Source organism: Muscardinus avellanarius (genome assembly GCF_963383645.1).
Source record: "Muscardinus avellanarius genome assembly, chromosome: 16".
NCBI classification, from domain to species: domain Eukaryota; kingdom Metazoa; phylum Chordata; class Mammalia; order Rodentia; family Gliridae; genus Muscardinus; species Muscardinus avellanarius.
In genome coordinates this window covers 386,438-412,068 of record NC_137802.1, presented here as the reverse complement: position 1 = coordinate 412,068, position 25,631 = coordinate 386,438, and the positions used below count along the sequence as shown (strand labels likewise).

Here is a 25,631-nt window from a genome sequence, read left to right as displayed (position 1 = left end):
CATATATATACATATACATACATACATACATATATATATATATTTTTTTTTTTTTGCAGTACTGGGGATGGAACCCAGGGACATTCTACCTCCGGGCTATACTCCCAGACCTATTTTATATTTTATTTGGAAACAGGGTCTCACTGAGTTGCTGAGAGCCTCACTAAGTAGCTGAGGCTGGCTTCGAACCTGCGCGATCCTCCTGTCTCAGCCTCCCCAGCGCGGGGATCACAAGCGTGTGCCAGCATGCCCGGCTCCTATTTTTAATTATTTATTTTGAAACAGGGTCTTACTAAATTGCAGAGGACCTTGCTAACTAGCTGAGGCTGGCTGCAAACCTGCCATCCTCCTGTCTCAGCCTCTAAAATGTTGGGATTACAAGTGCACAGAGTCTCACTAAGTTGCTGAGGCTGGCCTCAAGCCTGCAATCCTCCTGTCTCAGCCTTTAGTGACCACCAAAATATACAAGATGCGGAGCCCAAGCCCAGGCCTGGGACCATCCCAAGCAGGTGCTGCAGCACCCAGTCATCCTAATGCCCAGTGATCCAGTCCCACCGGCTGTGTGACAGTGGCCATTGGGAGGCTGTGGACACAGAAGAGGAAATGGAAGAGGAGCCAGCTGAGGCGCTCCCTGCGGCTGCCGGACTGCTGTGTGTGTAGAGGCATCAGGAAGCTCATCCCCTGCCTCCGGGTGGGACAGGCCGAGGCTCACAGGGAAGGGACAGAGATGAGGAGCCTCTGGTGACCCCGGGCCGGGTTTTCATCCAAGACACGTCCCCGGCCAGTGGCCGGTAGGCATCAGCAGTTCTTGTCACTGTCCCCCTGGATCTCCACGTAAGGCAGCCCCACGAGCCAAGTGTCCTGCGGCCAGTAGCGGACTTTGATGGTGTGGTCTGGCAGCTCATAGATGGCGTCCAGCAACGCCATGGTGACCAGGCAGTAAGGGAAGGTGAGACTGATGAGGAGGTGCCTGGGAGAAGCAGGAGACAAGGGAACGTCTGGGTCCAGCGCCCACGCGCCACCCAGTCCCCTCTGGTGCTGGGGGCCTGGCCCCGAGGTGCTCACCAGACGCTGTGCAGGTAGGAGAAGTGGATCCACTGCCAAAAACTGCAGAGCAGGCGGTCGCTGAGCCAGCTGGCCAGGGCGCAGGCCCACAGGAACACGGAGACCTCCATCATGTGCCGCAGCTCCTTGTCCTTGGTCCTAGGGAGGGAGGGGGAGAGAGCGGCTCGGACCACGCGCCTGCAGGGGATGATGGGAAATTCCTCCATCCAAGGAGACACTGCCCGACTCTGGGAGGAGGGAAAGGGCAGGGATTAAGGGGGCAAGAAACCGGGCGTGGTGGTGTGTGCCTGATATCCCAGAGCTTGGGAAGCTGAGACAGGAAGATGTTCAAGGCCAGCCTCAGCTACTTAGCGAGACCCTGTTTTGGGTTTGTTTTTGTTTTTGTGGTATTGGGGATAAAAATCCAGGGGCATTCTACCTCTGAGATACACCTTCAGCCTGATTTTTATTTTATTTATTTTATTTATTTTTATTTTATTTTGGGGGGAGTACTGGGGATGGAACTCAGAGGCATTCTACCTCCGAGCTACACCCCTAGTCCTATTTTTTATTCTTTATTTTGAAACAGGGTCTCACTGAGTTGCAAAGAGTTTCACTAAGTAGTAACGGAGGCTGGTCTCGAACCCAGATCCTCCTGTCTCAGCCTCCCGAAAGCTGGGATTACAAGTGTGTACCACCATGCCTGGCTATTTGTATTTTTATTTTGAAACAGGGTCTTGGTAGGTTCCTGAGAGTTTCACTACTTGCTGAGGCTGTCCTCAAAACCGCGATCCTCCTGTCTCAGGCTTCCAAGTACTGGGATGACAGGCCTGTACCACCACACCTGACTAATGAGACCCCGTTTCAAAACTAAAAAATAAAGCCAGAAGCGGTGAAACACATCTGTCATCCCAATACTTGGGAGGCTGAGACAGGAGGATCACAGGTTCAAGGACAGCCTCAGTAACTTAGTGAGACCCCGTTTTAAAATTAAAAATAAAATAGGGCTGGATGTATAGCTCAAAAGGTAGAATGCTCCTGGACTCTATCCAAGTAACACACACACACACACACACACGAAAGAAAAAAGGAGCCAGGCGTGGTGGCGCATGCTTGTAATCCCCAAGTACTGGGTTAGGTTCGAAGCCAGCCTCAGCTACTGATTGAGCCTCTCAGCAACGTAGCAAGACCCTGTTTCCAAATAAAATACAAAATAGGTCTGGGAGTATAACCTGGAGGTAGAAAGCCTCTGGAGTCCATCCCCAGGACCACAAAAAAAAAAAGGAAGAAGAAGAAGAAGAAGAAGAAGAAGAAGAAGAAGAAGAAGAAGAAGAAGAAGAAGAAGAAGAAGGAAGGAAAGAAAGAGAAGAAAAAGAAAGAAAAAAGAAAGACTGAAGCCAGCCAGGTGTGGTGTTCAATGCTTGTAATCCCAGCATTTGGGAGGCCGAGACAGGAGGATTCTGCTTCACAGACAGCCTCAGCTATTCCTTAGCTCAGCTATTAGGCCCTTTGTAACTCAGTGATACCCTGTTTCAAAATAAAGAATTAAAAACAAAATAGGGCTGGGGCGTAGCTCAGAGGCAGAATACCCCTGGGTTCCATCCCCAGTACCAGGAAAGAAGGAAGAAAGGGAGGAGGGAGGGGGAGGAGGGAAGAGGGAGGGGGAGGAGGGAGGGGGACGAGGGAAGAGGGAGGGGGAGGAGGGAGGAGGGAAGAGGGAGGGGAAGGGGGAAGGGGAGGCGGGAGGAGGGAGGAGGGAGGAGGGTGGAGGGAGGAGGGAGGAGGGAAGAGGGAGGGGGAGGAGGGAGGCGGGAGGAGGGAGGGGAAGGGGGAAGGGGAGGCGGGAGGAGGGAGGAGGGAGGAGGGAGGGGGAGGCGAGCGCGCACGCGCAGCACTCACTTCTTGTACTCCAGGCGTACAATGTACAGGATGTGCAGAGCGATGCTGTTGAGGGCGTAGGCGTTGACCGTGGGCCTCAGGAAAGTCAGGAAGGTGCTCGTCGTGGTAGTCCCGACTACCAGGTAGGTGAACAGGGCCCTGACCGAGAGGAACGGGCTCAGCGGCGGGTGAGTGTTGGGAGGAGGGCGAGGACCAGACTTGGTCATCTTTGGTCAGAGAGGGTAAGAAAAGGGGACCCTGGGTTGCCCAGCTGGACTCGGAGAGGCCCCAGCTTCCCGCTGGGTAGGATGGAGAGAGGGGCTCGGGGGTCAGGAAGGCCGGCCAAGGTTCCAGGCGAGAGAGCCGGGCGCGGTGGTCCGCACACTCTAATCCCAGGGTTTGGGAGGCCGAGACAGGAGGATCGCAGGTTCAGTCACCGGTGAGACTCGTTAACCTAGCTAGACCCTTTTTTGTTGTTGTTTTTTGTTTTGTGACACTGCGGATGGAACCCAGGGGCCTTCTTCCTCCGGGCTACACTCCCAGACCTATTTTATATTTTATTTGGAGACAGGGGCTCTTAAGACAGCTGAGGCTGGCTTCGAACCTGTGCGATCCTCCTGTCTCCGCCTCCCAAGCTCGGGGATTACAGACGTGCGCCACCAGGCCCGGCTTAGCTAGACCCTGTTTACAAAGAAGACATAAAGTTGGTCTGGGGGTGTAGCTCAAAGGTTGAATGCCTCTGGGTTCAATCCCCAGTACCGCACACTCACACAAAAATAATAATAAAAATAAATAAAGCGGGTATATTGGCTCATGCCTGCAATCCCGGTACTCGAGAGGCTGGGACAGGAGGGTTGCAGGTTAGAGAAAAGCCTCAGCAAGTAGTGACACCCTCAGCAACCTAGCGAGACCCTGTTTCAAAAATAAAACTGCTTGCAATCTCAGCATTTGGTAGGCCGAGACAGGGGATCACGGTTCATGGACAGCTTCAGCTACTTAGGGAGGCCCGTTGCAACTTAGTGAGCACCTGTTTCCAAATAAAAAATAAAAAATAGGGCTGGGGGTGTAGCTTGGAGGTAGAATACCCCTGAGTTCCATCCCCAGTATCGCAAAAATAAATAAATAAATAAATAAATAAATAAATAAAAATAAACTGAAATAGGGCTAGGGGTGTCACTCAGAGGAAGAATGCCCCTAGGGCCAGGCCTGTTGGCACATGCTTGTACTCCCAACATTCGGGAGGCTGAGACAGGAGGATCACAGTTTGCGGACAGCCTCAGCTACTTGGTGAGGCCCATTGCAACTCAGTGAGACCCTGTTTCAAAAAAAATTATAAAAAGACTAAAAAAATAGGACCAAGGGTGTAGCTCGGAGGTAGAATGCCCCTGGGTTCCACCCCTAGTACCGCAAAAAAAAAAAAAAAAAAAAAAAAGAATAGAAAATTGGGCTGGGGTATAACTTGGAGGTAGAATGCCCCTGGGTTCCATCTCCAGTACCCACCCAAAAAAAGAATGCCCCTGGGTTCAACCCCCAATACCCCTCCACTGTAGCTCAGTGATAGCACACCCCTGGATTCCATCCCAGTAACACACACACACACACACACACACACGCACGCACGCACGCACGCGCGCGCGCACACACACACACACACACACGCTCTGTATATCGCGTGGGATAGGGGAGAGGTCTCTGGCGCCCGGGTAAGCCGGGCAGTCAGGGAGGGAGCCCGGCCCGCGGCGGGTTGGCAGAGCTCACCTGTTCCCGTGGAGGAAGGCCGGGAAGTAGCACCGGGGCATCCAGATGCAGTAGCTGCTGGCCAGCAGCCACAGGATGGAGATCTCGTCCAGCATCTGGCCCAGGAAGCTGAGCGTCATGTGGAAGTACATGGAGGACAGGCCTGCGCGGCGGGGAGGGAGGGAGGCGTGAGCCCGCGCCGTGCCACCTCACCTGCCCGCCCCGGCGCCCGCCTACCTATGGCCACAAAGAGCACCAGCGTGCTGGAGATGTAGGGAGAGCGTTTCTGGATGTAGGGCCGCATCAGGAACATCAGGAGCGGGCCGAAGACCAAGAACGGGACATTGCTGAACTGCAGGAGAGGCGCGGGCCGTCAGACCGCGGGCGAGGCGGCCCACCGTCCTCAGCCTGCAGAGAATCCCCCGAGATGGCCCACCAGCCTCACCCGCCGGCCCTGCCGCTGACCTTTCCCTGTATTTACTGTGATTGGCTGATTGACTGATTGATGGGTTGGTTGGCTGCTGGTCTGGGGATGGAACCCAAGCACACGCAACCTCTGAGCTATAGCCCCAGCCCGATTTTATGTCTTATTTGGAAAACGGGGGCCTCGCTAAGTTGCTGAGAGTTCTGCCTCGTTGCCAAGGCTGGCCTCAAACCTGCGGTCCTCCCGTCTCAGACTTTTCTAAGCATGTGCTTCCATGCCTGGCTATCATGTTTTATAAGTCATTCTGAGATCATTGAAAGGCTACAGGATACCAGGCGTGGGGGCTCACACTTGTCATCCCAGCATTGCGGAGGCTGAGACAGGAGGATCGCGGTTTGTGGCCAGCCTCAGCTGCTTAGCGAGGCCCTCCGCAACTCAGCGAGAACCTGTTTCAAAAAGAATAAAAAATAGGACTGGGGGTGCAGCTCAGAGGTAGAATGCCCCTGGATTCCATCCCCAGTACTGCAAAATAATTAATTAATAAGTAATAAGTAAGTCAGTCAGTCTACAGGACAGCCTGGTGTGGTGACATACATCTGCAATCCCAGTTCTTGGGAGGCGGAGACAGGAGGATCCCAGGTTGGAGAACAGCCTTGGAAACTCAGACAGACTTTCAGAAACCTAGCAAGACCCTGTTTGAAAACCAATAGTGCCGGGCGTGGTGGGCACGCTTGTCATCCCCGCGCTGGGGAGGCGGAGACAGGAGGATCGCACAGGTTCGAAGCCAGCCTCAGCTACTTAGTGAGGCTCTCAGCAACCTAGTGAGACCCTGTTTCCAAATAAAATATAAAAAAGGTCTGGGAGTAGAGCCTGGAGGTAGAAAGCCTCTGGGTTCCACCCCCAGTACCGCCAAAAAAAAAAAAAAGAAATTGTTTCTTTTTCTTTTTTTTTTTTTGGCGGTACTGGGGATGGAACCCAGGGGCAGTCTACCTCCGAGCAACACCCCCAGCCCTATTTTTTATTCTTTATTTAGAAATAGGGTCTCACTGAGCTGCAAAGGGCCTCACTAAGTAGCTGAGGCTTTCTGGGAATCACAAACCTCCTGTCTTAGCTTCCTGAATGCTGAGATTACAAGTGTGCGCTACCACACCCGGATTCAATAGTAATATTATATATATATATATATATATATATATATATATATATATATATATTTTTTTTTTTTTTTTTTTTTGGTGGTACTGGGGGTGGATCCCATAGGCTTTCTACCTCTGGGCTATACTCCCAGACCTTTCTTATATTTTATTTGGAAACAGAGTCTCACTAAGTTGCTGAGAGCCTCACTAAGTAGCTGAGGCTGGCTTCGAACCCGTGCGATCCTCCTGTCTTCAGCCTCCCAAGTGCAGGGATTACAAGCGTGTGCCACCACGCCCGGCAATTGTAATAATTTTTAAAGATGTCTGGGGTGAGCCCGGCATGGTGGCACACACTTATAATCCCAGTACTTGGGAGGCTGAGACAGGAGGATCCAGGTTCGCAGACAGCTTCAGCTATCTAGTGAGGCCCTCTGCAACTTAGTGAGATCCCATTTCAAAGTAAAGAATAAAAAAATCAGGCTAGGGTGTAGCTAGGAGGAAGAATGTCCCTGGGTCCAATCCCCAGCACCACACACACACACACACACACACACACACACACACACACACAGGCTGGGGTGTAGAATGCTCTTAGGAGGCTGAGACAGGAAGATTGTGGTTCGCAGCCAGCCTAAGCTACTTAGTGAGGCCCTCTGCAACTCAATGAGACCCTGTCTCAAATAATAAAAAATAGGGCTGGGGTTGTAGCTCGGAGGTAGAATGCCACTGGGTTCCATCCCCAGTACCGCAAAAAATAAAAATAAAATAAAGAATAAAAAATAGGGCTGGAGTGTGGCTGGGAGGTAGAATGCCCCTTGGTTCCATCCCCAATACTGCAAAAAATAAAAATAAATAAATAAATAAATAAATAAATAATAAAGACAATGAGAAGGAAGAGGAGGAGGAGGAGGGAGAAAGGGACAGGGAGGAAGGGGAGGAGGGGGAGTCCTGTCACTTCTCAGGTTAGGCCAGAAAAAGAGCTGTGCCTTCTTCTCATCGATTTCTCTTCAGGTGAGACTTTGGGGCCCTGAGCTGCCACCACACAAGAGGCCATTCTTCCTCCTAGCTGCACCCCAGCCTGAGTTTTTATTCTTTATTTTGAAACAGATTCTCACTAAGTTGCAGAGGGCCTCACTAAGTAGCTGAGGCTGTCTGCGAACCCGGATCCTCCTGTCTCAGCCTCCTAAGTACTGAGATTACAAACGTGCCTCACCATGCTGGGCTCACCCCAGACATTTTAAAACATTATTACTATTTGATCAGGGTGTGGTGGTGTACACTTGTAATCCCAGCATTTTTGTGTGTGTCTGTGTGTGGTACTGGGGGTGAAACTCAGGGGCTTTTCTACCTCCAGGCTACACTCCCAGACCTATTTTATACTTTATTTGGAAACAGGGTCTCACTAAGTTGCGGAGAGCCTCACTAAGTAGCTGAGGCTGGCTTCGAGCCTGTGCGATCCTCCTGTCTCAGCCTCCCAAGCGCAGGGATTACAAGCGTTTGCCGCCATGCCCGGCTGCAATCCCAGCATTCTTGAGAGGTGCTGGGGAACATCTGATTCTTCCCAGCCGGTTGCCACAGCCTGGAGCAAGAGCCAGCGAGCAGCTGGGCCCTCAGAGGCCTCCCACCCCACCTTCCCGCTGATACCAAGTAGAACAGAGAGGAGGCTTTCCTGCCAAGCCCCACCTGTGCTGTGGATGGATTTTGAATGCAGTAAGAGCCATCCTTGTTTCAAGCCTCCACACTTTAGGGTAATTTGTTATGCAATATTCGCTGGCTGAGCCAAAAGGGAAATATCCCTGTGGGCTGAGATGGCCAAGGAAGATTCCCGGGGAAAGAGGACAAGAAGCTGAGACTGGGAGATAAGCCAGCGCCTGCTCAGCGCCCCATAACTGCACAGCCTGTTTGCTGAAATCATCTGTGGATCAGGTGCCTGTCTCCCTGTGGCCAGACACGTGCCGTGGTCCAGACCCCGGCCAAGTTCATTATCCCAAGAACTGTTTTTCTCATCTTCAGAAGAGGATCATAGAAGAAGATACTGATTCTCAGAGTGGTCACATGGTCCGGCCCCGTGACAGCCAGTAAGTAAGGACCGGGCACCTCTCGCAAGCCACATCAGTCTGCTGCTCGCAGCAGCAGAAACTGCTTAGTAGGTTCCGCTGAATGTTTGATGAATAACAAATAAGTCCAAGTAATAACCAACAAGACCACCAAGAATATGACACTTGCTGCAGACAGTAGGGACTGACCCCCCCTGACCCTCGCTTCGCCCTCACCAACCACACCGACTCTGTTCCGTGTTGGGGGACACGCCGCTCTAGGAGGTGAGGCCCTGGCCAGGGACGGAGCAACCAGCAGCCCGAGCTCACCTGATTCTCCTCTTTCCTAGAGAACAGAAGTTTCCCAGACTCCCTTGCAGCTACACAGGGCCATGTGACTAAGTTCTGGCCAATGAGATGTGAGCACACAGCCGCTTCCAGGATGTGCTCTTAAAGGGAAAGGATGTGTCCTGCTCTCACACTGGCTATGGGAATGTGTGTGTGTGTGTGTGTGTGTGTGTGTGTGCGCACGCACACACGTGTGCTCTCATATGATGCAAGGGATGGAATGCCAGGGCATTCTACATCTGGGCTATAACCCCAGCCCTATTTTATTTTTTTTATTTGCACAGGGCATCACTAAGGTGCTGAAAGCCTTGCTAAATTGCCAAGGCCGGCTTCGAACGTGCCGTCCATCTGGGATGACAGGCGTGAGCCGCCATGCCTGGCTTGCTGTGGCAACTTAGGTGTGGTGGGTAGCTTCTAGAACTAGACATATGAGGGCAGTGTCCTGGAGATATAGCAAAGTGTCCACAGAACAGGATCTGGGAGCCGGGCGCGGACGCACGCTCGTCACCCCAGCACTCGGGAGCCTGAGGCAGGAGGACCGCGGTGCGCGGCCAGCCTCAGCTACTTAGGCCTCTGCAGCTCAGTGAGACCCTGTTTCAGAATAAAGAATAAGAAATAGGGCTGGGGGTGTAGCTCAGAGGTAGAATGCCCCTGGTACCATCCCCAGTACTGTGAAAGAAAGAAAGAAAGAAAGAAAGAAAGAAAGAAAGAAAGAAAGAAAGAAAGAGAAAGGATAGGATCTGGGGCACTAGAAACTGTTCACGTGAGCCCTCAAGGCTTATAGTTAAGTCAAGCGTGGTGGCAACACCTGTAATCCTAGTATTTGGGAGGCTGAGAAGGGTCACAGTTTTGAGGCCGGTCTCAGCAACTTAATAAGTCCCTCAGCAACTTAGTGAGACTCTGTTTTAAAATAAAAAAATAAAATAGGGCTGGGGGTATAGCTCAGAGATAGACAGCACCACAAAAAGGGGGGGGGAGAAATGTTGGCCAGAATCAACATCTCTCCCCCCCTCCTTCTCCCTCTCCCTCTACCCCGGGTGGAACCCAGGGCCTGGCACGTGGTAGGCAAGCACTAATCACCGCGTCCCAGCCCAGCCAGCCTCCCATTTGTGTGAGGTACCCACAGCCCAGCAAACCCGGTGCCCCAGGTAAACCCCAGCCATCAGGCACACGCACACCTGCCTAGAGACGCCGACCCAACCAGTTCCCGGAACTCAGATACCTCCATTTAAAACAGGCCTGTGTTGCTGGGTGCGGTGGCACACGCTTGTCATCACAGCACTCGGGAGGCTGAGACCGGAGGATCACCGTTCGCGGCCAGCCTCAGCTACTTAGCGAGGCCCTCTGCAACTCAGTGAGACCCTGTTTCCAAATAAAGAATAAAAAATAGGGCTGTGGGTGGAGCTCGGAGGTTGAACGCCGCTGGGTTCCATCTCCAGACCCGCAAAAATTACAAAATAATTAAATAAATAAATAAAACAGGCCTGTGGTTTCCATAAATAAAACCCAAACTCTTAAACTCAGCTCATAAATTCCACCCATAACTCCAGCTTGATGGGTAGAAGGATTAGCTCGGTCAGGCCTCATCGGCCACCCTTACTCTTTGTGGGTTTCGTTTTGTTTTAGTTTTTGTGGTACAGAGGATGGAACCCAGGGGCATTCTACCTCCGAGCTACACCCCTGGCCCTATTTTTTTAATTCTTTATTTTTTTGCAGGTTTGGGGATAGAACCCAGGGGCATTTGACCTCTGAGCTACACCCTTTGCCCTATTTTTCATTCTGTATTTTGAAACAAGGTCTTACTAAATTGCGGAGGGCCTCACTAAGTAGCTGAGGCTGGCCGCAAACCGCGATCCTCCGGTCTCAGCCTCCCGAATGCTGGGATTATAAGCGGGTGCCACCACGCCCGGCTATATTTTTTATTTTGAAGCAGGTTCCCACTAAATTACGGAGGGTCTCGCTAAGTTGCTGAGGCTGGCCTCTAACCAGGGATCCTCCTGCCTCAGCCGCCCAAGTAGCGGGATGACGAGTTCACCACCACGCCCCGTTGTTGCTTGCTCTTGGCAGGGATGTGAGTGAAGAGGAGGCAGGAGAGGGAGGCGTGGGAGGCCCCGTCCAGGCGTAGCCCAGAGCTCCTGGTCCTGCCACCGCATGTTGACGGGCTGAGAGAGGGATGCTTCCCCTGGACCACCCAGCACCCAGGGGCCAGCCGGCTGGAAGCAGGGCCTGGAGCCGCGTGGAGGGTGTTGGAGGCTGCACTGCCGGCTTCTTCAACAGCCTCTGTCCCTCCTCTCCTCTCCTCTCCTCTCCTCTCCTCTCCTCTCCTCTCCTCTCCTCTCTCCCGTCGGCCCCAGACTCCTGCCCATCTCCCAACGCCTGCCTTCACTAGGAGGTTCCCTATGCTGTGGAGCCGAACATCTAAGAGAGAGTTAGACGTGAGCCTGTCACCCTAGGACTCGGAGGATGAGACAGGGGGAGCGCAGGTTCAAGGCCAGCCTCAGCGTTTAGCAAGATTCACTAAAAAAGAAAAAATGCCGGGCGTGGTGGTGCACGCTTGTCATCCCCAAGCTTGGGAGGCAGAGACAGGAGGATCGCACAGGTTCGAAGCCAGCCGTGCTGGCTTAAGAGACCCTGTTTACAAATAAAAGTATAAAATAGGTCTGGGAGTGTAACCCAGAGGTAGAAGGGTTTCCAGGAACCCCAGTACCACCAAAAAAAAAAAAAAAAAAAAGCCCAGCATGGTGGCACACGCTTGTCATCCCAGTATTCCAGAGGCTGAGACCTGAGGATCACGGTTCATGGACAGCCTCAGCTACTTAGTGAGGCCTCTGCAACTCAGTGAGACCCTGTTTCCAAATAAAGAATAAAAAATAGGGCTGGGGTGCAGCTTGGAGGTAGAATGCCCCTACGCTCCACCCCTAGTACCACAAAAAAACTAAAAATAAAAAATTAAGCCGGGCGTGGTGGTGCACGCCTGTAATCCCCGTGCTTGGGAGGCTGAAACAGGAGGATCACACGGGTTCGAAGCCAACCTCAGCTACTTAGTGAGGCTCTCAGGAACTTAGTGAGACCCTGTTTCCAAATAAAATATTTAAAAAAAGGTCTGGGAGTATAGCCCAGAGGTAGAAACCCTCTAGGTTTCATCCCCAGTACCACCAAAAATAAATAAATAAATAAATAAATAAAAATAAAAAATTAATAAAACAGGGCTATGGGTATTGCTTGGAGGTAGAATGGCCCTGGGTTCCATCCCTGGTACTCCCTCCCCAGGAAGGGACTGGGTGGCCACATGGGACAGAAGCCACAGCAAGCAGCAACTTAGCAAGATGGGGGTCGGCTTTTTTTTTTTTTTTAAACAGTACTGGGGATGGAACCCAGGGGCATTCTCCTCTGAGCGACACTCCCACCCTACTTTTTATTCTTTATTTTGAAACAGGGTCTCACTGAGTTGCAGAGGGCCTCACTAAGTAGCTGGGGCTGGCCTTGAACTGCCATCCTCCTATCTCAGCCTCCCAAGTGCTGGGATTACAGCATGCGCCACCACACTGGGTTGGATGAATGTTATATCGATGCCCCCAAAATCACACGCCATTTTTCTGGTGAAATGTTTAGTCCGCGGCCCAGCACAGTAAAGCACACAGCAGGTGTTCATCTGTCTGTGTGGCTTACTGTGGCCCCAGGTAAGGCACCTGCACTCGGTGTTTGGGTGTTTCTGCTGTCGGGCTAGAGCAGCACCTGGAGACACACGTCTGGCCATCTTACTGCCCTGGAGACGGCCTTTCAGTGCTAAAGACTGGACAGCCCAGATGGACATGGTCGTCGGCACCTGTAACCCTAGAGTGTGGGAGGCTGAGACAGGAGGATTGCAACTCTGAGGTCCACCTTGGCAACTTAGTGAATCCCTGTTTCAAAATAAAAATAAATTAGGGCTGGGGTATAGCTCAGAAAAAAATAATAAAATAACTAAATAAATAAGAAGTAGGGAGCCAGGCGCGGTGGGCGCGCTCGTCATCCCAGCATGCGGGAGTCTGAGACGGGAGGATCGCGGTTCGCGGACAGCCTCGGCTACTTAGTGAGGCCTCTGCAACTCAGTGAGACCCGGTTTCAAAAATAAAGAATAAAAGAATCCAGGCGTGGTGGCGCACGCTTGTCATCCCAGCATTTGGGAGGCTGAGACGGGAGGATCGCGGTTCGCGGACAACCTCAGCTACTGAGTGAGGCCCTCTGCAACTCAGAGGTTTCAAAAGAAAGAATAAAAAACAGGGCAAGGGGTGTAGCTCAGAGGTTGAATGCCCCTGGGTTCCATCCCCAGACCTGCAAAAAAAATTAATAATAATAATAAAGAAAAATAAAGAATAAAAAATAAGGGTGGGTGTAGCTTGGAGGTAGAATCCCCTGAATTCCATCCCCAGTACTGCAAAAAGAAAAGAAAAGAAAAGAGAATAAAAGAAAAGAAAAAGAAGTAAAAAAATAGAGCAGGGAGGATCTTGGCAGTAGAATGCCTCTGAGTTCAGTCCTCAGTAACACACACACACACACACACACACACACACACACACACACACACACACACACTGTCCTGGGAAAAGTTTCTGGAGGTACAGCTGAGAAGGAGACTGAACACTGCAGCCTCCTGCAGGAAGCCTTCCGTGATCAACGCTTCCTCTGGGTGCCCCCATGACCTCACCATCACCCGGTGCAAATACATCAGCGCCCTGGCTCAGGGACATCACAGACCCCCCCTCTTCCTACAGATCTCAACGCCAACTCACGACCCCGGGGTGGGGGAGAGCCAGCGCCCCACCACGCCATGAGGGCTCAGCCAGGGACCGTGCACTGCCCGCGGGAGGTGGCGGAGCCGGGTCTCGAACCCGCCACCGTGCTCCGCTCACTCACCGTGTTGAAGAACTCAGCCACCAGGGCCGAGTACTGGAAGTTGCTCTCGCACCAGTCCACCTCGGAGCTCTGGTACGCCAAGATGCTGGGCATAGTCCCGCAGCGCCGGCACCTGTGCCCGACGCCGGTCCGCGGCCGGGCGAGTGAGTGTGGGAGCCGGCCGGGCGAGCAGGGAGACGGCCAGGGAGGAAAAACCTGCTGGGCGGCTCGCGATTGCACCAGGGCGGCCCAGCTGGTACCGCGCGCCGCAGTGGCCTTGGGCATCACCCTGGGGCTGAGACAAGTCAGCTGGCACGGGTGGACGCAGAGGCCCCCTCCCACCGCGCTGCGGGCACCAGGTGCCGGCTGATTGCGTGTGCGTGTGCGTGTGTGTGTGCGTGTGTGGCATTGGGGCATGAGCCCCAACACAACACTCGCAGCCCTACTTTATTTTTCTCTTTCATTTATTTTATTTTGTTACTTGCAGTACTGGGGATGGAACCCAGGGGCATTCGGCCTCCAAGCTACACCCCAGACCTATTTCTTATTCCTTATTTTGAAACCGGGTCTCACTGAGTTGCGGAGGGCCTCACTAAGTAGCTGAGGCTGTCCGCAAACAGCCTCCCCAGTGCTGGGATTACAAATGTAGGCTACCAAACCTGACTGAATTTATTATTTATTTATTTATTTATTTTGCAGTACTGGGGCTGGAACCCAGGGGCATTCTACCCCAGAGCTCCACCCCCAGCCCTGTTTTTATCCTTTATTTGAAAACTTTGCTAAGAGCCTCACTAAATTGCTGAGGCTGTCTTTGAACCTGCAATCTTCCTGTCTCAGCCTCCCAAGTACTGGGATTACAAGCATGTGCCACCACGCCCGGCTTCCAGCGGCGTATTTTTTTTTTTTAACAGGATCTTACCAAGTTGCTGAGGCTGGCCTTGGACTTGAGATCCTCCTTTCTCAGCCTCTCAAGTTCTGTACCATCATACCTGGTGGGAGCCAGAGAGAAAAGAGGAAACCGAAGGGATTTTATCAAATTGAGGAGAGAGAAGCGGGTGTGGGGCGCACGCCTGGCAAGCCAGCACTGGGATGAGGCTGAGACCTGAGGATCGCGGTTCGCGGACAGCCTCAGCTACTTAGCGAGGCCCTCTGCAACTCAGTGAGGCCCTGTTTCAAAATAAAGAACAAAAAATAGGGCTGGGGGTGTCGCTCGGAGGTAGAATGCCCCTGGGCTCCATTCTCAGATCCGCAAAAAAAAAAAAAAAAAAAAAAAAAAAAAAATCCCCGCGCTTGGGAGGCTGAGACAGGAGGATCGCACGGGTTCGAAGGCAGCCTCAGCTACTTAGCGAGGCTCTCAGCAACTCAGTGAGACCCTGTTTCCAAATAAAATATAAAAAGGTCTGGGAGTGTAGCCCGGAGGTAGAAAGCCCCTGGGTTCTACCCCGAGTACCACCAAAAAAAAAAAAAAGAAAAAAAAAAGAGAAAATCAGGCTGGTGGTGTAACTCAAAGTTATCTTCAATACCCCCCACACACACACGCACGCACGCACGCACGCACGCACGCACGCACACTTTTGAGAAGGCCCTGTATTTTGGGGATATGCCATCTTCAGCCAGGTGGCATCTTGAGAGCAGCCGCCTGTGACTTCCAGGCCCACAGTCTGCGGCCCTGGCTCCCAGGGCAGCGTGGAGCTGAGTGTGGACGGGAAGTCGGCCTCCTGCAGTCCACTGGCCGTGTGCCTCGGGCAAGCGAACTCCCCTCTCCAGAGCTCAAGTTGCACACCTGTGCTAGAAGATGATGTGGACACGCAGGACTGTTACAGAGGTGACAGGAGGCAGAGGCAGCCAGCCTGCGGCACGGCCGGGTCGGGGGAGGTCGTGAGTGTGCGTGCAGGCGAGGCCGAGCTGCAGGCTCGCTGCGAAGCCAGCCTCCGTACTGCCTCAGCAACTCTGTGAGGTTCTGTCAAAGAAAACATAAAAGCCGGGCGTGCTGACACACGCTCGTCATCCCAGCACTCGGGAGGCTGAGACAGGAGGATGGCGGGTCGTGGACGGCCTCAGCGGCTTAGCGAGGCCCTCTGCAACTTAGTGAGACCCTGTTTCAAAATAAAGAATATAAAATAGGGCTGGAGTGTAGCTCAGAGGCAGAATGCCCCTGGGTTCCATCCCCAGTACCAAGTGAATATATAAATAAAAATTCAAAGAGCTGAGGTGTAAGTTCAGGGGTAGAGTGCCCCTGGGTTCAATTCCCAGTACCACCAAAAAAAAAAAAAAAACATCCTGAGTCCTTCCCACTACTGAGAATTAAAAAAAGAGGGGTTCACTTCCTATACTCTTCAATTATTATTATTACTATTATTATTATTAATTATTATATTATTATTTTGGTGGTACTAGGGGTGGAACCAGGGGCTTTCTACCTCCGGGCTATACTCCCAGACCTGTTTTATACTTTATTTGGAAACAGGGTCTCACTGAGTTGCTGAGAGCATCACTAAGTCGCAGAGGCTGGCTTCGAACCTGCGCGATCCTCCTGTCTCAGCCTCCCCAGCGCGGGGATGACAAGCGTGCCCACCACGCCCGGCCCTCTTCAATTATTTTGGCAGGGCAGCGGGTTCCTGGGGGTTGAACCCAGTGCCTCGGCCTCCCAGATGCTGGTGTGACAAGCGTGCCCACCACGCCCGGCTCTCAGCGCAAGCGCGTTTTATACTCAGTAACAATCTGTTGGACACAGACCTCTCAGCTTGTTGCAGAATCCCCTTAAATACATTCAGCTAATTGTTGACATTGTATTTATTTTAACACAGGTCTGTCCTCATGCCAGGGTTCCGCTTTCCATTCTGAGGTTAGGGCTGCAAAGCTTCCTTTGCACAGAAATGGATTTCGGCTCTGTAATTGCAGTGGTTACACAAACCTCTGGGCAGAATGAGATTGCACAAACGTACGTCAGGAAGCTTACTGAAGCTGTGGAAATCTGAATGTGTTCCACAGCTCGCATCAGTGCCGATCTGGTTTTGAAACTGTATAGTTATGTAAGACGCCACCAAGCCGGGCGTGGTGCCGCACGCTCGTAATCCCACGCTTGGGAGGCTGAGACAGGAGGATCGCGCGGGTTCGAGGCCAGCCTCAGCTACTTAGGCTCTCAGCAGCTTAGTGAGACCCTGTTTCCAAATATAATATAAAATAGGTCCGGGAGTGTAGCCCGGAGGGAGAAAAGCCCCTGGGTTCCACCCCAGTACCATAAAACAAAACAACAACAACAAAAGGTGCTACCGCCTGGGAGCCGCGTGCTGTGTGCATGGGGCTTCCCTCTAACAGCAGCAGCAGCAGCAGCAGCAGCAGTATTTTGTGGCACTGGGGATGGAACCCAGGGGCTTCCACCTCTGAGTCACACTCCCAGCCCTATTTTTTTATTCTTTATTTTATTTAATTTTTGTGGTACTAGGGGTGGAACCCAGAGGCTTTTCTACCTCTGGGCTACACTCCCAGACCTATTTTATATTTTATTTGGAAACGGTCTCACTAAGTTGCTGAGAGCCTCACTAAGTAGCCGAGGCTGGCTTCGAACCTGCGCGATCCTCCTGTCTCAGCCTCCAAGTACTGGGATTACAAGCCTGTGCCAACCACACCCAGCTCCCCCAACCCTTTTTAGTTTGTTTTGAAACAAAGTCTCACTATTTGCTGAGGCTGTCCTCGAACCTGTGGTCCTCTCGTCTCAGCCTCTCAAGTACTGGGAGATGGGCATGTGTCACCACGCCCAGCAGTTTACGATTAAAGTAAAAAGTGTATTAAACCAAGCATGTTGGTATGCATCTGGGATCCCGGCTACTGGAGACTGAGGCAGGAGGATCTGGGTTCGCGGCCAGCCCCAGCTACTTAGTGAGGCCCTCTGCAACGTCGTGAGACCCTGTTTCAAAATAAAGAATAAAGATTAGGGCTGGGGGTGTAGCTCAGAGGCAGAATGCCCCTGGGTTCCATCCCCAGTACCGCAACAAAAGACTATATATATATATATATACACACACACATATATACACACACACACACCAATGACTACTTACAGAGCATCAGGTGTTCTAAAGAATCTAGAGATAACTTAAGGTCTCTAGGAGTAAGTGTGTAAGTTCAGTGCAAGTCCCGTTCATAGAGAGCACTTCAGCATCTCTGGATTTTGGTATCCACAGGTGATCCTGGAACTGACTCACTGTGTGTGTGTGTGTGTGTGTGTGTGTGTGTGTGTGTGTGTGTCTTTCTCTTATAATGGAGATTGAATCCAGAACCATTCTACCCCTGAGCTACCCCCGGCCCTTTTTATTTATTATTTATTTGTTTATCCATTTATTTTTGTGGCAATCGGGACTGAACCCAAGGGCATTCTACCTTCGAGCTACACCCCCAGTCCTATTTTCATTCTTTATTTTGAAACAGGGTCTCACTGAGTTGCAGAGGGCCTCACCAAGTGGCTGAGGCTGTCCTCGAACCGTGATCCTCCTGACTCAGCTTCCCAAGTGCTGGGATGACAAGTGAGGACCACCACGCCCGCTTATTTTTGTTTTGAAACAGGCTCGAGCTGGGCTGCCAAGTGCCTTGCTGCACTGAGGAGATTGCAGCCCAACCTTTGCTCCCCGCCTCGGCCTCCCAGGTGCGGGGTGCCAAGCACCACGCCCGGCTTTCCTTTTCTTGGAACAGCGTCTCACGGAGTCGCCAGGGATGTGCTAAGTTGCTGAGCTGGCCTTCAACGCCCAAGTCTCCTGCTTCGGTCTCCAAGGCCTGGGGGGACAGGTGCGCGCCACGGTGCCTGCTACCACCTCAGCCTGTAACGGCCCTGCCCACGCTTCCCTCCGGAGAATCCTGGGAAAGCTTCCATGAGCTGACATTGTGTCGTTCCTATGGCCTCCTCTTCCAAGAGGCAAGGAGTCCAGGTGGTTATTGTGAGATTCGCCCTTTTATCTCTTCCCCTCCCTCCCTCTCTCCATCCTGTCCTTCCTCTTTTTTTTCCCCTTAGGATTTTAAGAGTCACTCCCACCAAATTTTATTTATTTTTAATAAATTTTTATTGGTGCATTGTAGTCATACTTTTTTTTTTTTTTTTGGCGTTACTGGGGTTCCTGGAAGCCCTTCTACCTCCAGGCTACATTCCCAGGCCTATTTTTACACTTTTATTTGGAAACAGGGTCTCCTAAACCAGCACGTGCGGCTGGCTTCGAACCTGCACGATCCTCCTGTCTCTGCCTCCCAAGCGCAGGGATTACAAGCGTGCACCATCATGCCCAGCCAGTAGTCATACATTTTAATGAGATTTAAAAAAAGAAAAAACTTGTGGAGATATAGCCGGGCATGGTGGCGCACGCTTGTAATCCCAGCACTTAGGAGGCTGAGACAGGAGATCGCACAGGTTCCATCCAGCCTCAGCTACCGAGCGAGGCTCTCGGCAACTCAGTGAGACCCTGTTTCCAAATAAAGTATAAAACAGGTCTGGGAGTGTAGCCTGGAGGTAGAAAAGCCCCTGGGTTCCACCCCAGTACCACCAAAAAACAAAACAAAACAAAAAACAACAAAACTTATGGAGATATAGATGCACACATCACCCGATCGGCTCCCACCCACCCCCTAGCCCCGTCCCTCCCCCTCCTCCCCAGGCTTGGCTTCCTGATTGGTGTGTTTAAGCACCTCTGTGCTCTAGTGAGTTTCCCTCCCCTGCCATCCCCTCGATGGGTCGCCTCCATTGCTCCTCTCTAGGGCCCCTTCTTCATCTAGGGTTCCTCCTGTCACCCATCTCTCCCTAGTTTTTGCACATTAGGAAGAGCATCTGATTTCTTATTTTTTGTGACATTCCACTGTAAACGCCATAATTCTGTTCTCCCTTATGGCTGGGCAAAATTCCATTGTGTGCATATCCCATAGTTTTGAAATCCACTCATCCGTTGAAGGACATCTTGGCTGGCTTCACGGTTTGGCAATGGCGAACTGTGCGGCTGTGAACACGGTTGCTCGTGCGTTAGTTTGGTATTTTGGGTCTCATTCTTTTCGGTAGATCCCCGGAGGTGGCGTTGCTGGGTCATATGGTAAGTGCACTTTCCTCTTTCCGAGGGTCTTCCATCTGTTCTCCAAAGTGGTCGCACCAACTTGCAATCCCACCAACAGTGTATCAGAGCTTCTATTTCTCCACACTTATTCCCACTTATTAAAAACCTGAAAGCCAGAAGGTGAGTAACTGACAAGGTGATCCACTCACAACCAATTTTCTTTTGTGTGGTACTGGGGGTGGAACCCAGGGGCTTTTCTACCTCTGGGCTACACTCCCAGACCGATTTTATTTTATTTTATTTATTTATTATTTTTGGTGGTACTGGGGTTCCTGGAAGCCCTCCTACCCCTGGGCTACACTCCCACGGGCTACACTCCCAGACCTAGTTTTTTTTTTTTTTTTTAACTTTATGTGGAAACAGGGTCTCTTAAACCAGCGAGGCTGGCTCCGAACCAGCGCGATCCTCCTGTCTCTGCCTCCCAAGCGCGGGGATGACAAGCGTGCGCCACCACGCCCGGCGACCGATTTTATTTTTAAACAGGGTCTCTTAAACCAGCTGAGGATGGTTTTGAACTGCGGGATCCTCCTGTCTCGGTCTCCCAAGTGCGGGGATTACAAGCGTGCGTCACCACGCCCGGCTCAACCAATTTGTTTTAATAAAGGGCACTTGGATCTGAGAATCTGCTGAAAGAGGAGGTGAGGAGGCAGCAGCTTCCTTCTAGTGCTTCCTGGACGCACGGTTGCAGGGATCCGCTGGCCCTTTGCTGGGGAGCAGGCTCCTGTCCCAGGCCTGCCGCACGGCAGGCTCAGCCAGGCCTCGGCTGGCCCCAGACCCGGCCTTGCCCCACGCCAGGCTCAGGACCCAGCCTCGGCTGGCCCCAGACCTGGCCTCATCCCACAGCAGGCTCCGGGCCCAGCCTTGCTGGCTCCAGACCTGGCCTCACCCTGCAGCAGGCTCCGGGCCCAGCCTTGCTGGCTCCAGACCTGGCCTCACCCTGCAGCAGGCTCCGGGCCCAGCCTTGCTGGCTCCAGTCCCCGTCACCATGGCCAGGACATTCACAGAGGTCCCCGTTTTCCCTTTCATATAGTTGTTTTTTAAGTAGGAGAAAGCAGCACTTGTCATTTGCAGAAGCTGGGAGCCTGATCCCCTAGCAGCGATGGATTTTGTCTCCCCATCAAAAGCGGAGGCCTACAGCCTCACCATGGAGAGCGGGATCCGCTGCTCCAAGCACACCCTGGCTCCCAGTGGAGTGCAGAGGAGCGTGGCGGCCATGAGCGGTGAGGTCTCCCGGGGAAGCCCGGAGCAGCGAGCCTGCCCAGCCATATGGGCGAGACTCCCTCCAACTTGCCCCAGACATTTTCCTTACATAGTATGTTGTCCAGAGTTCCTGAGCGTGTGGGGCAGGAGCAGTCTATTTTCGGGGAGATTTCTTCAACAGTTCAAGGTGGGTTGGATTGGCTCTGTCTGCTTCTCCTGAATACTGGCCACCGCCACCGCCATCTTGGTCCATCTCTTCTCCCTTATATTTTAAGTAGGAAGTCATGGCTGGAATCGTCTCTGTATGTTGTCCCAATCAGATATTAAACAAAAATCTGTTGCCCGGGGTTTCTCAGAGGAATACATGTCCCATTCGGCCGCTGCTAGCTGTTCCCGCTGTGGCTGCGGCTGCTGCCATCTTCCATGCCCCCTACCCCTTCCTTCCTTTCTCTTTTTTATTTTTTTATGGTGCTGGGGATTGAACCCAAGGGCATTCTGCCTGAGTTCCACCCTCAGCCCTATAGTTTTTAAATTTTTTATTTGGAAACAGGGTTTCATTGAGTTGCAGAGGGCCTCACTAAGTAGCTATCCGCCAACCTGCAATCCTCCGGTCTCAGCCCCCCAAGTGCTGAGATTACAAGTGTGCACTACCACACCCAGCTTCTATCTATCTATCTATCTATCATCTATCATCTATCTATCTCTATCTATCTATCTATCTTTATTTATTTATTTATTTATTTATTTAGTGGTACTGGGGCTGGAACCCAGGGACATTCTACCTTCAAGCTACACCCCCAGTCCTATTTTTTAGTCTTTTTAATTTTTTGAAACAGGGTCTGTCTCACTGAATTGCAAAGGGCCTCGCTAAGTAGCTGAGGCTGTCCACGAACCATGATCCTCTGGTCTCTGCCTCCCAAATGCTGGGATTACAAGCATGCGCCACCACACCTGGATCTTTTTATTTTTTTAACTGGGGATTAAATCCAGGGACATTCTACCCCTGAGATGATCCCCTACCGCTTTTTTTATTTTGAAACAGAATCTAGCTAAGTAGCTGAGGCTGTCCTCCAACCTGCGATCCTCCTGTCTCAGCCTCCCAAGTACTGGGATTACAAACGTGTGCCACCATGTCTGGCTCATAAGGTATCTTCTTAAGCTATACAGAACACAAATGCCGCTTCCTCCTCCTCCTCCTTCTTTTTCTTTTTGCGGAACCAGGTGCATTTTACCTCCAAGCTACACCCCCAGCTCTTTTTTTATTCTTTATTTTGGAACAGGGTCTCGCTGAGTTGCAGAGGGCCTCTCTAAGTAGCTGATGCTGGCCGCGAACCGCGATCCTCCATCTCGACCTCCCGAGTACTAGAAGTACAAGCGTGCGCCACCGCGCCCAGCAGTGTTAGCTCCTTCGATTCCCCGACAGTTCCCCATAACATTCCCAGAAGAGCTTGGCTGGCAATACTGGCTCATGAGGCGATGTGGTGGTCTGGCTTCTAAATTTACTTTAGTCTGTCTGTGATGGAAGGGTGTGTGTGTGTGTGTGTGTGTGTGTGTGTGTGTCGGGGACTGAACTCAGGGGCATTTTACTTCCTAGCTATACTCCAAGGCCCATTTTATTTTTATTCTAAAACAGGGTCTTGCTAGGTTGCTAAGGCTCTCACTACTTGCTGAGGCTGGCCTTGAACCTGCGATCCTCCTGTCTCAGCCTCCCAAGTCCTGGATGACACTTTGTGCCACCATGCCCAGTTAGAAGGATTTCATAGGAGGCAAATCTGATAAGAGGAAATAGTTACATTATAACAAACACATCCACCTACAGGACTGGTTAAATCCATTAGGAGTCTTCCAGATCATAGAATACTGCACAGCCATAAAAGAAATAGGTGGCCGGGCGTGGTGGGCACGCTTGTCATCCCCGCGCTTGGGAGGCCGAGACAGGAGGATCGCGCAGGTTCGCAGCCAGCCTCAGCTACTGAGTGAGGTTCTCGGCAATTTAGTGAGACCCTGTTTCCAAATAAAATATAAAATAGGTCTGAGGGTGTAGCCTGGAGGAAGAAGGCCCCTGGGTTCCAATAGTTTCTTCCCCAGAACCACACACACAAAAAATAGGTAAAGCTTTCTGTCACCATTTGTATTATTATTATTATAATTATATTATTATAATTATTATTATTATTGTACTGGGGATTGAACCTAGGGGCATTTAACTCTGAGCTATGCCCACATCTCTATTTTTCTTATTTTTTTTTTGAAGCAGGGTCTCACGACGCTGATGAGCGTCTCACTGGTTACTGAGGCTATCCTTAAACCATGATCCTCCTGTCTCAGCCTCCAAATGCCCGGCACCATTTGAATTTCCTGGAAGGAAACACCCTTCGGTGCCTCTGAGGGATCGGTTCAGGAGCCCTTGCAGATATCAAAATCCTCAGATGTTCAAGTCTCATGTAGAAAATAATGGATTTGGGAGCCGGGCATGGTGGGCGCGCTTGTCATCCCAGCATTCGGGAGGCTGAGACCCGAGGATCGCGGTTCGCGGATAGCCTCAGCTACTTAGTGAGGCCCTCTGCAACTCAGTGGGACCCTGTTTCAAAATAAAGAAGAAAAACTAGGGCTGGGGGTGTAGCTTGGATATCCCTGGATTCAATTCCTAGTATCAAATAAATAAATACTAAAAAAAAAATAGGGCTGGGGGTGTATCTTGGAGGTAGAATACCCCTGAGGTCTCTCCCCAGTACCGCAAATAAGTAAATAAATAAGCCGGGCGTGGTGGCGCACACTTGTAATCCCCGCACTGGGGAAGCTGAGACAGGAGGATCGCACAGGTTCGAAGCCAGCCTCAGCTACTTAGTGAGGCTCTCAGCAACTTAGTGAGACCCTGTTTCCAAATAAAGTATAAAATAGGTCTGGGAGTATAGCCTGGAGGTAGAAAGCCTCTGGGTTCCACCCCCAGTACCTAAATAAATAAATAAATAAATAGGAGAAGCCCACTGTCTGGACGGCTGCTGTGGAGATCCTGGTGACTGCCGGGTCCAGAAGAGGAACGCCATTGGGGTCAGGATATGAAGCTTTCGCAGGGAAGTGAGGCCAGGAGCCCAAGAGCATCCACAGATAGCATCTCCATGGAGGCTGGGCTGGACAAGCTCCGGGGACAGGGCTGTGGGTGCGCACACTCAGGCCTGGCCCTTCTCCCCAGGGTGGGGCAGGAGTTTGGGGCCCTGGGGAACCGGCCGGGCAGGGCCACCTCCCTGACTCACAGCAGAAACTGGGGCAACCTGTGCCCACCTGCATCCTCGGGCGCGGGAGACGCAGCGGCAGGAAAGTCAATTTCCAGGCTGTGGCCTCCACGCCCTCCTCCACAATGTCCCAGGCCTTCTCCATGGTGAGGCTGGGAAGGCCGCTACCCCGCCCTGTCTTTACGATCCCCTGCAGGGCGTGGAGGGTATAAAGCCACCACCTATAGGGCACTGAGCATCCCTTTAGGAATTCAAGCGGAGCCAGGCAAGGCGAGGAAGGAGCAGGAGGAGATGATGCTGGGCGTGGTGGCACACACTTGTAATCTCAGTCCTTGGGAGGCTGAGGCAGGAAGAGCCCAGGTTCCGGGACAGCCTCAGCAAACAGCAAGGCCCTAATCAACTTACTGAGACCCTGTTTCAAAATTTAAAATATCAAGCCAGGCGTGGTGGCTCACACTTGTAATCCCAGTATTCGGGAGGCTGAGACAGGAGAATCCAGGTTCGTGGTCAGCCTCAACTACTTATTGAGGTCCTTTGCAACTCAGCAAGACCCTGTTTCAAAATAAAGAATAAAAAATAGGGCAGGGGGTGTAGCTTGGAGGTAGAATGCCCCTGGAGTCCATCCTAAGTACTGGAAAAAAAAGAGTGGGGCTGTAGCTCGGAGATGAATGTTCCTGGGTTCAAAACCCGGTACTGGGTCACGCATGGTGGCACATGCTTATAATCCTAGTATTTGGGAGGTTGAGACAGGAGGATTCGGGTTCATGGACAGCCTCAGTTACTTAGGCCCTTTGCAACTCAGTGAGACCCTGTTTCCAAATAAAGAATAAAAAATAAGGCTGGGAGTGTAGCTTGGAGGTCGAATGCCCCTGGGTTCCATCCCCAGACATGCAAAAAAAAAAAAAATAATAATAATAATAATAAGAGGGCTGGGCTATAGCTCGGAGGTAGAATCCCCCTGGGTTCCAACTCTATTGCTGGAAAAAAAAAAAAAAAGAAAAGAAAAAAAAAAAAAAAGCTGGGCATGGTGGCGCACGCTTGTAATCCCAGCATTTGGGAGGCTGAGACCGGAGAATCGCGGTTCTTGGCCAGCCTCAGCTACTTAGTGAGGCCCTCCGCAACTCAGTGAGACCCTGCTTCAAAACAAAGAATAAAGCCCGGTGTGGTGGTGCTCGCTTGTAATCCCGGCGCTTGGGGAGGCAGAGACAGGAGGATCGCGCAGGTTCGAAGCCAGCCGCGATGGCGTAAGAGACCCTGTTTCAAAAATATAAAAATAGGTCTGAGAGTGTAGCCCGGAGGTAGAAGGGCTTCCAGGAACCCCAGTACCACCATAAAAATAATAAATAAAGAATAAAAAATTGGGCAGGGGCTGTAGCTCGGAGGTCGAATGCCTCTGGGTTCCATCCCAAACCCGCAAAATACAAAACATAACAAAACCAAAAAACCCGGTGCCAAATCGTCGCAAAGGGGACTCGAACTCGTGTTTCTAAACGTTTCCTAGCTCCTCACTTCCTCCTTTAGCCCCTCCCCACCCCGCCCTCCCGGCCACGCCCACTTCCGGGCGGCGCGCCGCGGGCGCAGAGCACGCCGGGAGCTGTAGTTCCGCTGGGGCCGGAAGCCGGGCGGACGGCAGC

General features: G+C 51.8%; 1 protein-coding gene across 1 annotated transcript; it reads right to left on the bottom strand.

Annotated features, from left to right (window-relative positions):
- Nucleotides 1-798: 798 nt before the first annotated feature.
- Nucleotides 799-13,592, bottom strand: ACER1 (alkaline ceramidase 1; the record flags this gene model as incomplete). The annotated part of the gene is made up of 6 exons (XM_080712276.1): nt 799-970; nt 1,066-1,203; nt 2,944-3,081; nt 4,681-4,822; nt 4,897-5,011; nt 13,500-13,592. 6 exons carry the CDS (start codon nt 13,590-13,592, stop codon nt 799-801), a joined length of 798 nt encoding a protein of 265 aa, XP_080568402.1.
- Nucleotides 13,593-25,631: the final 12,039 nt, after the last annotated feature.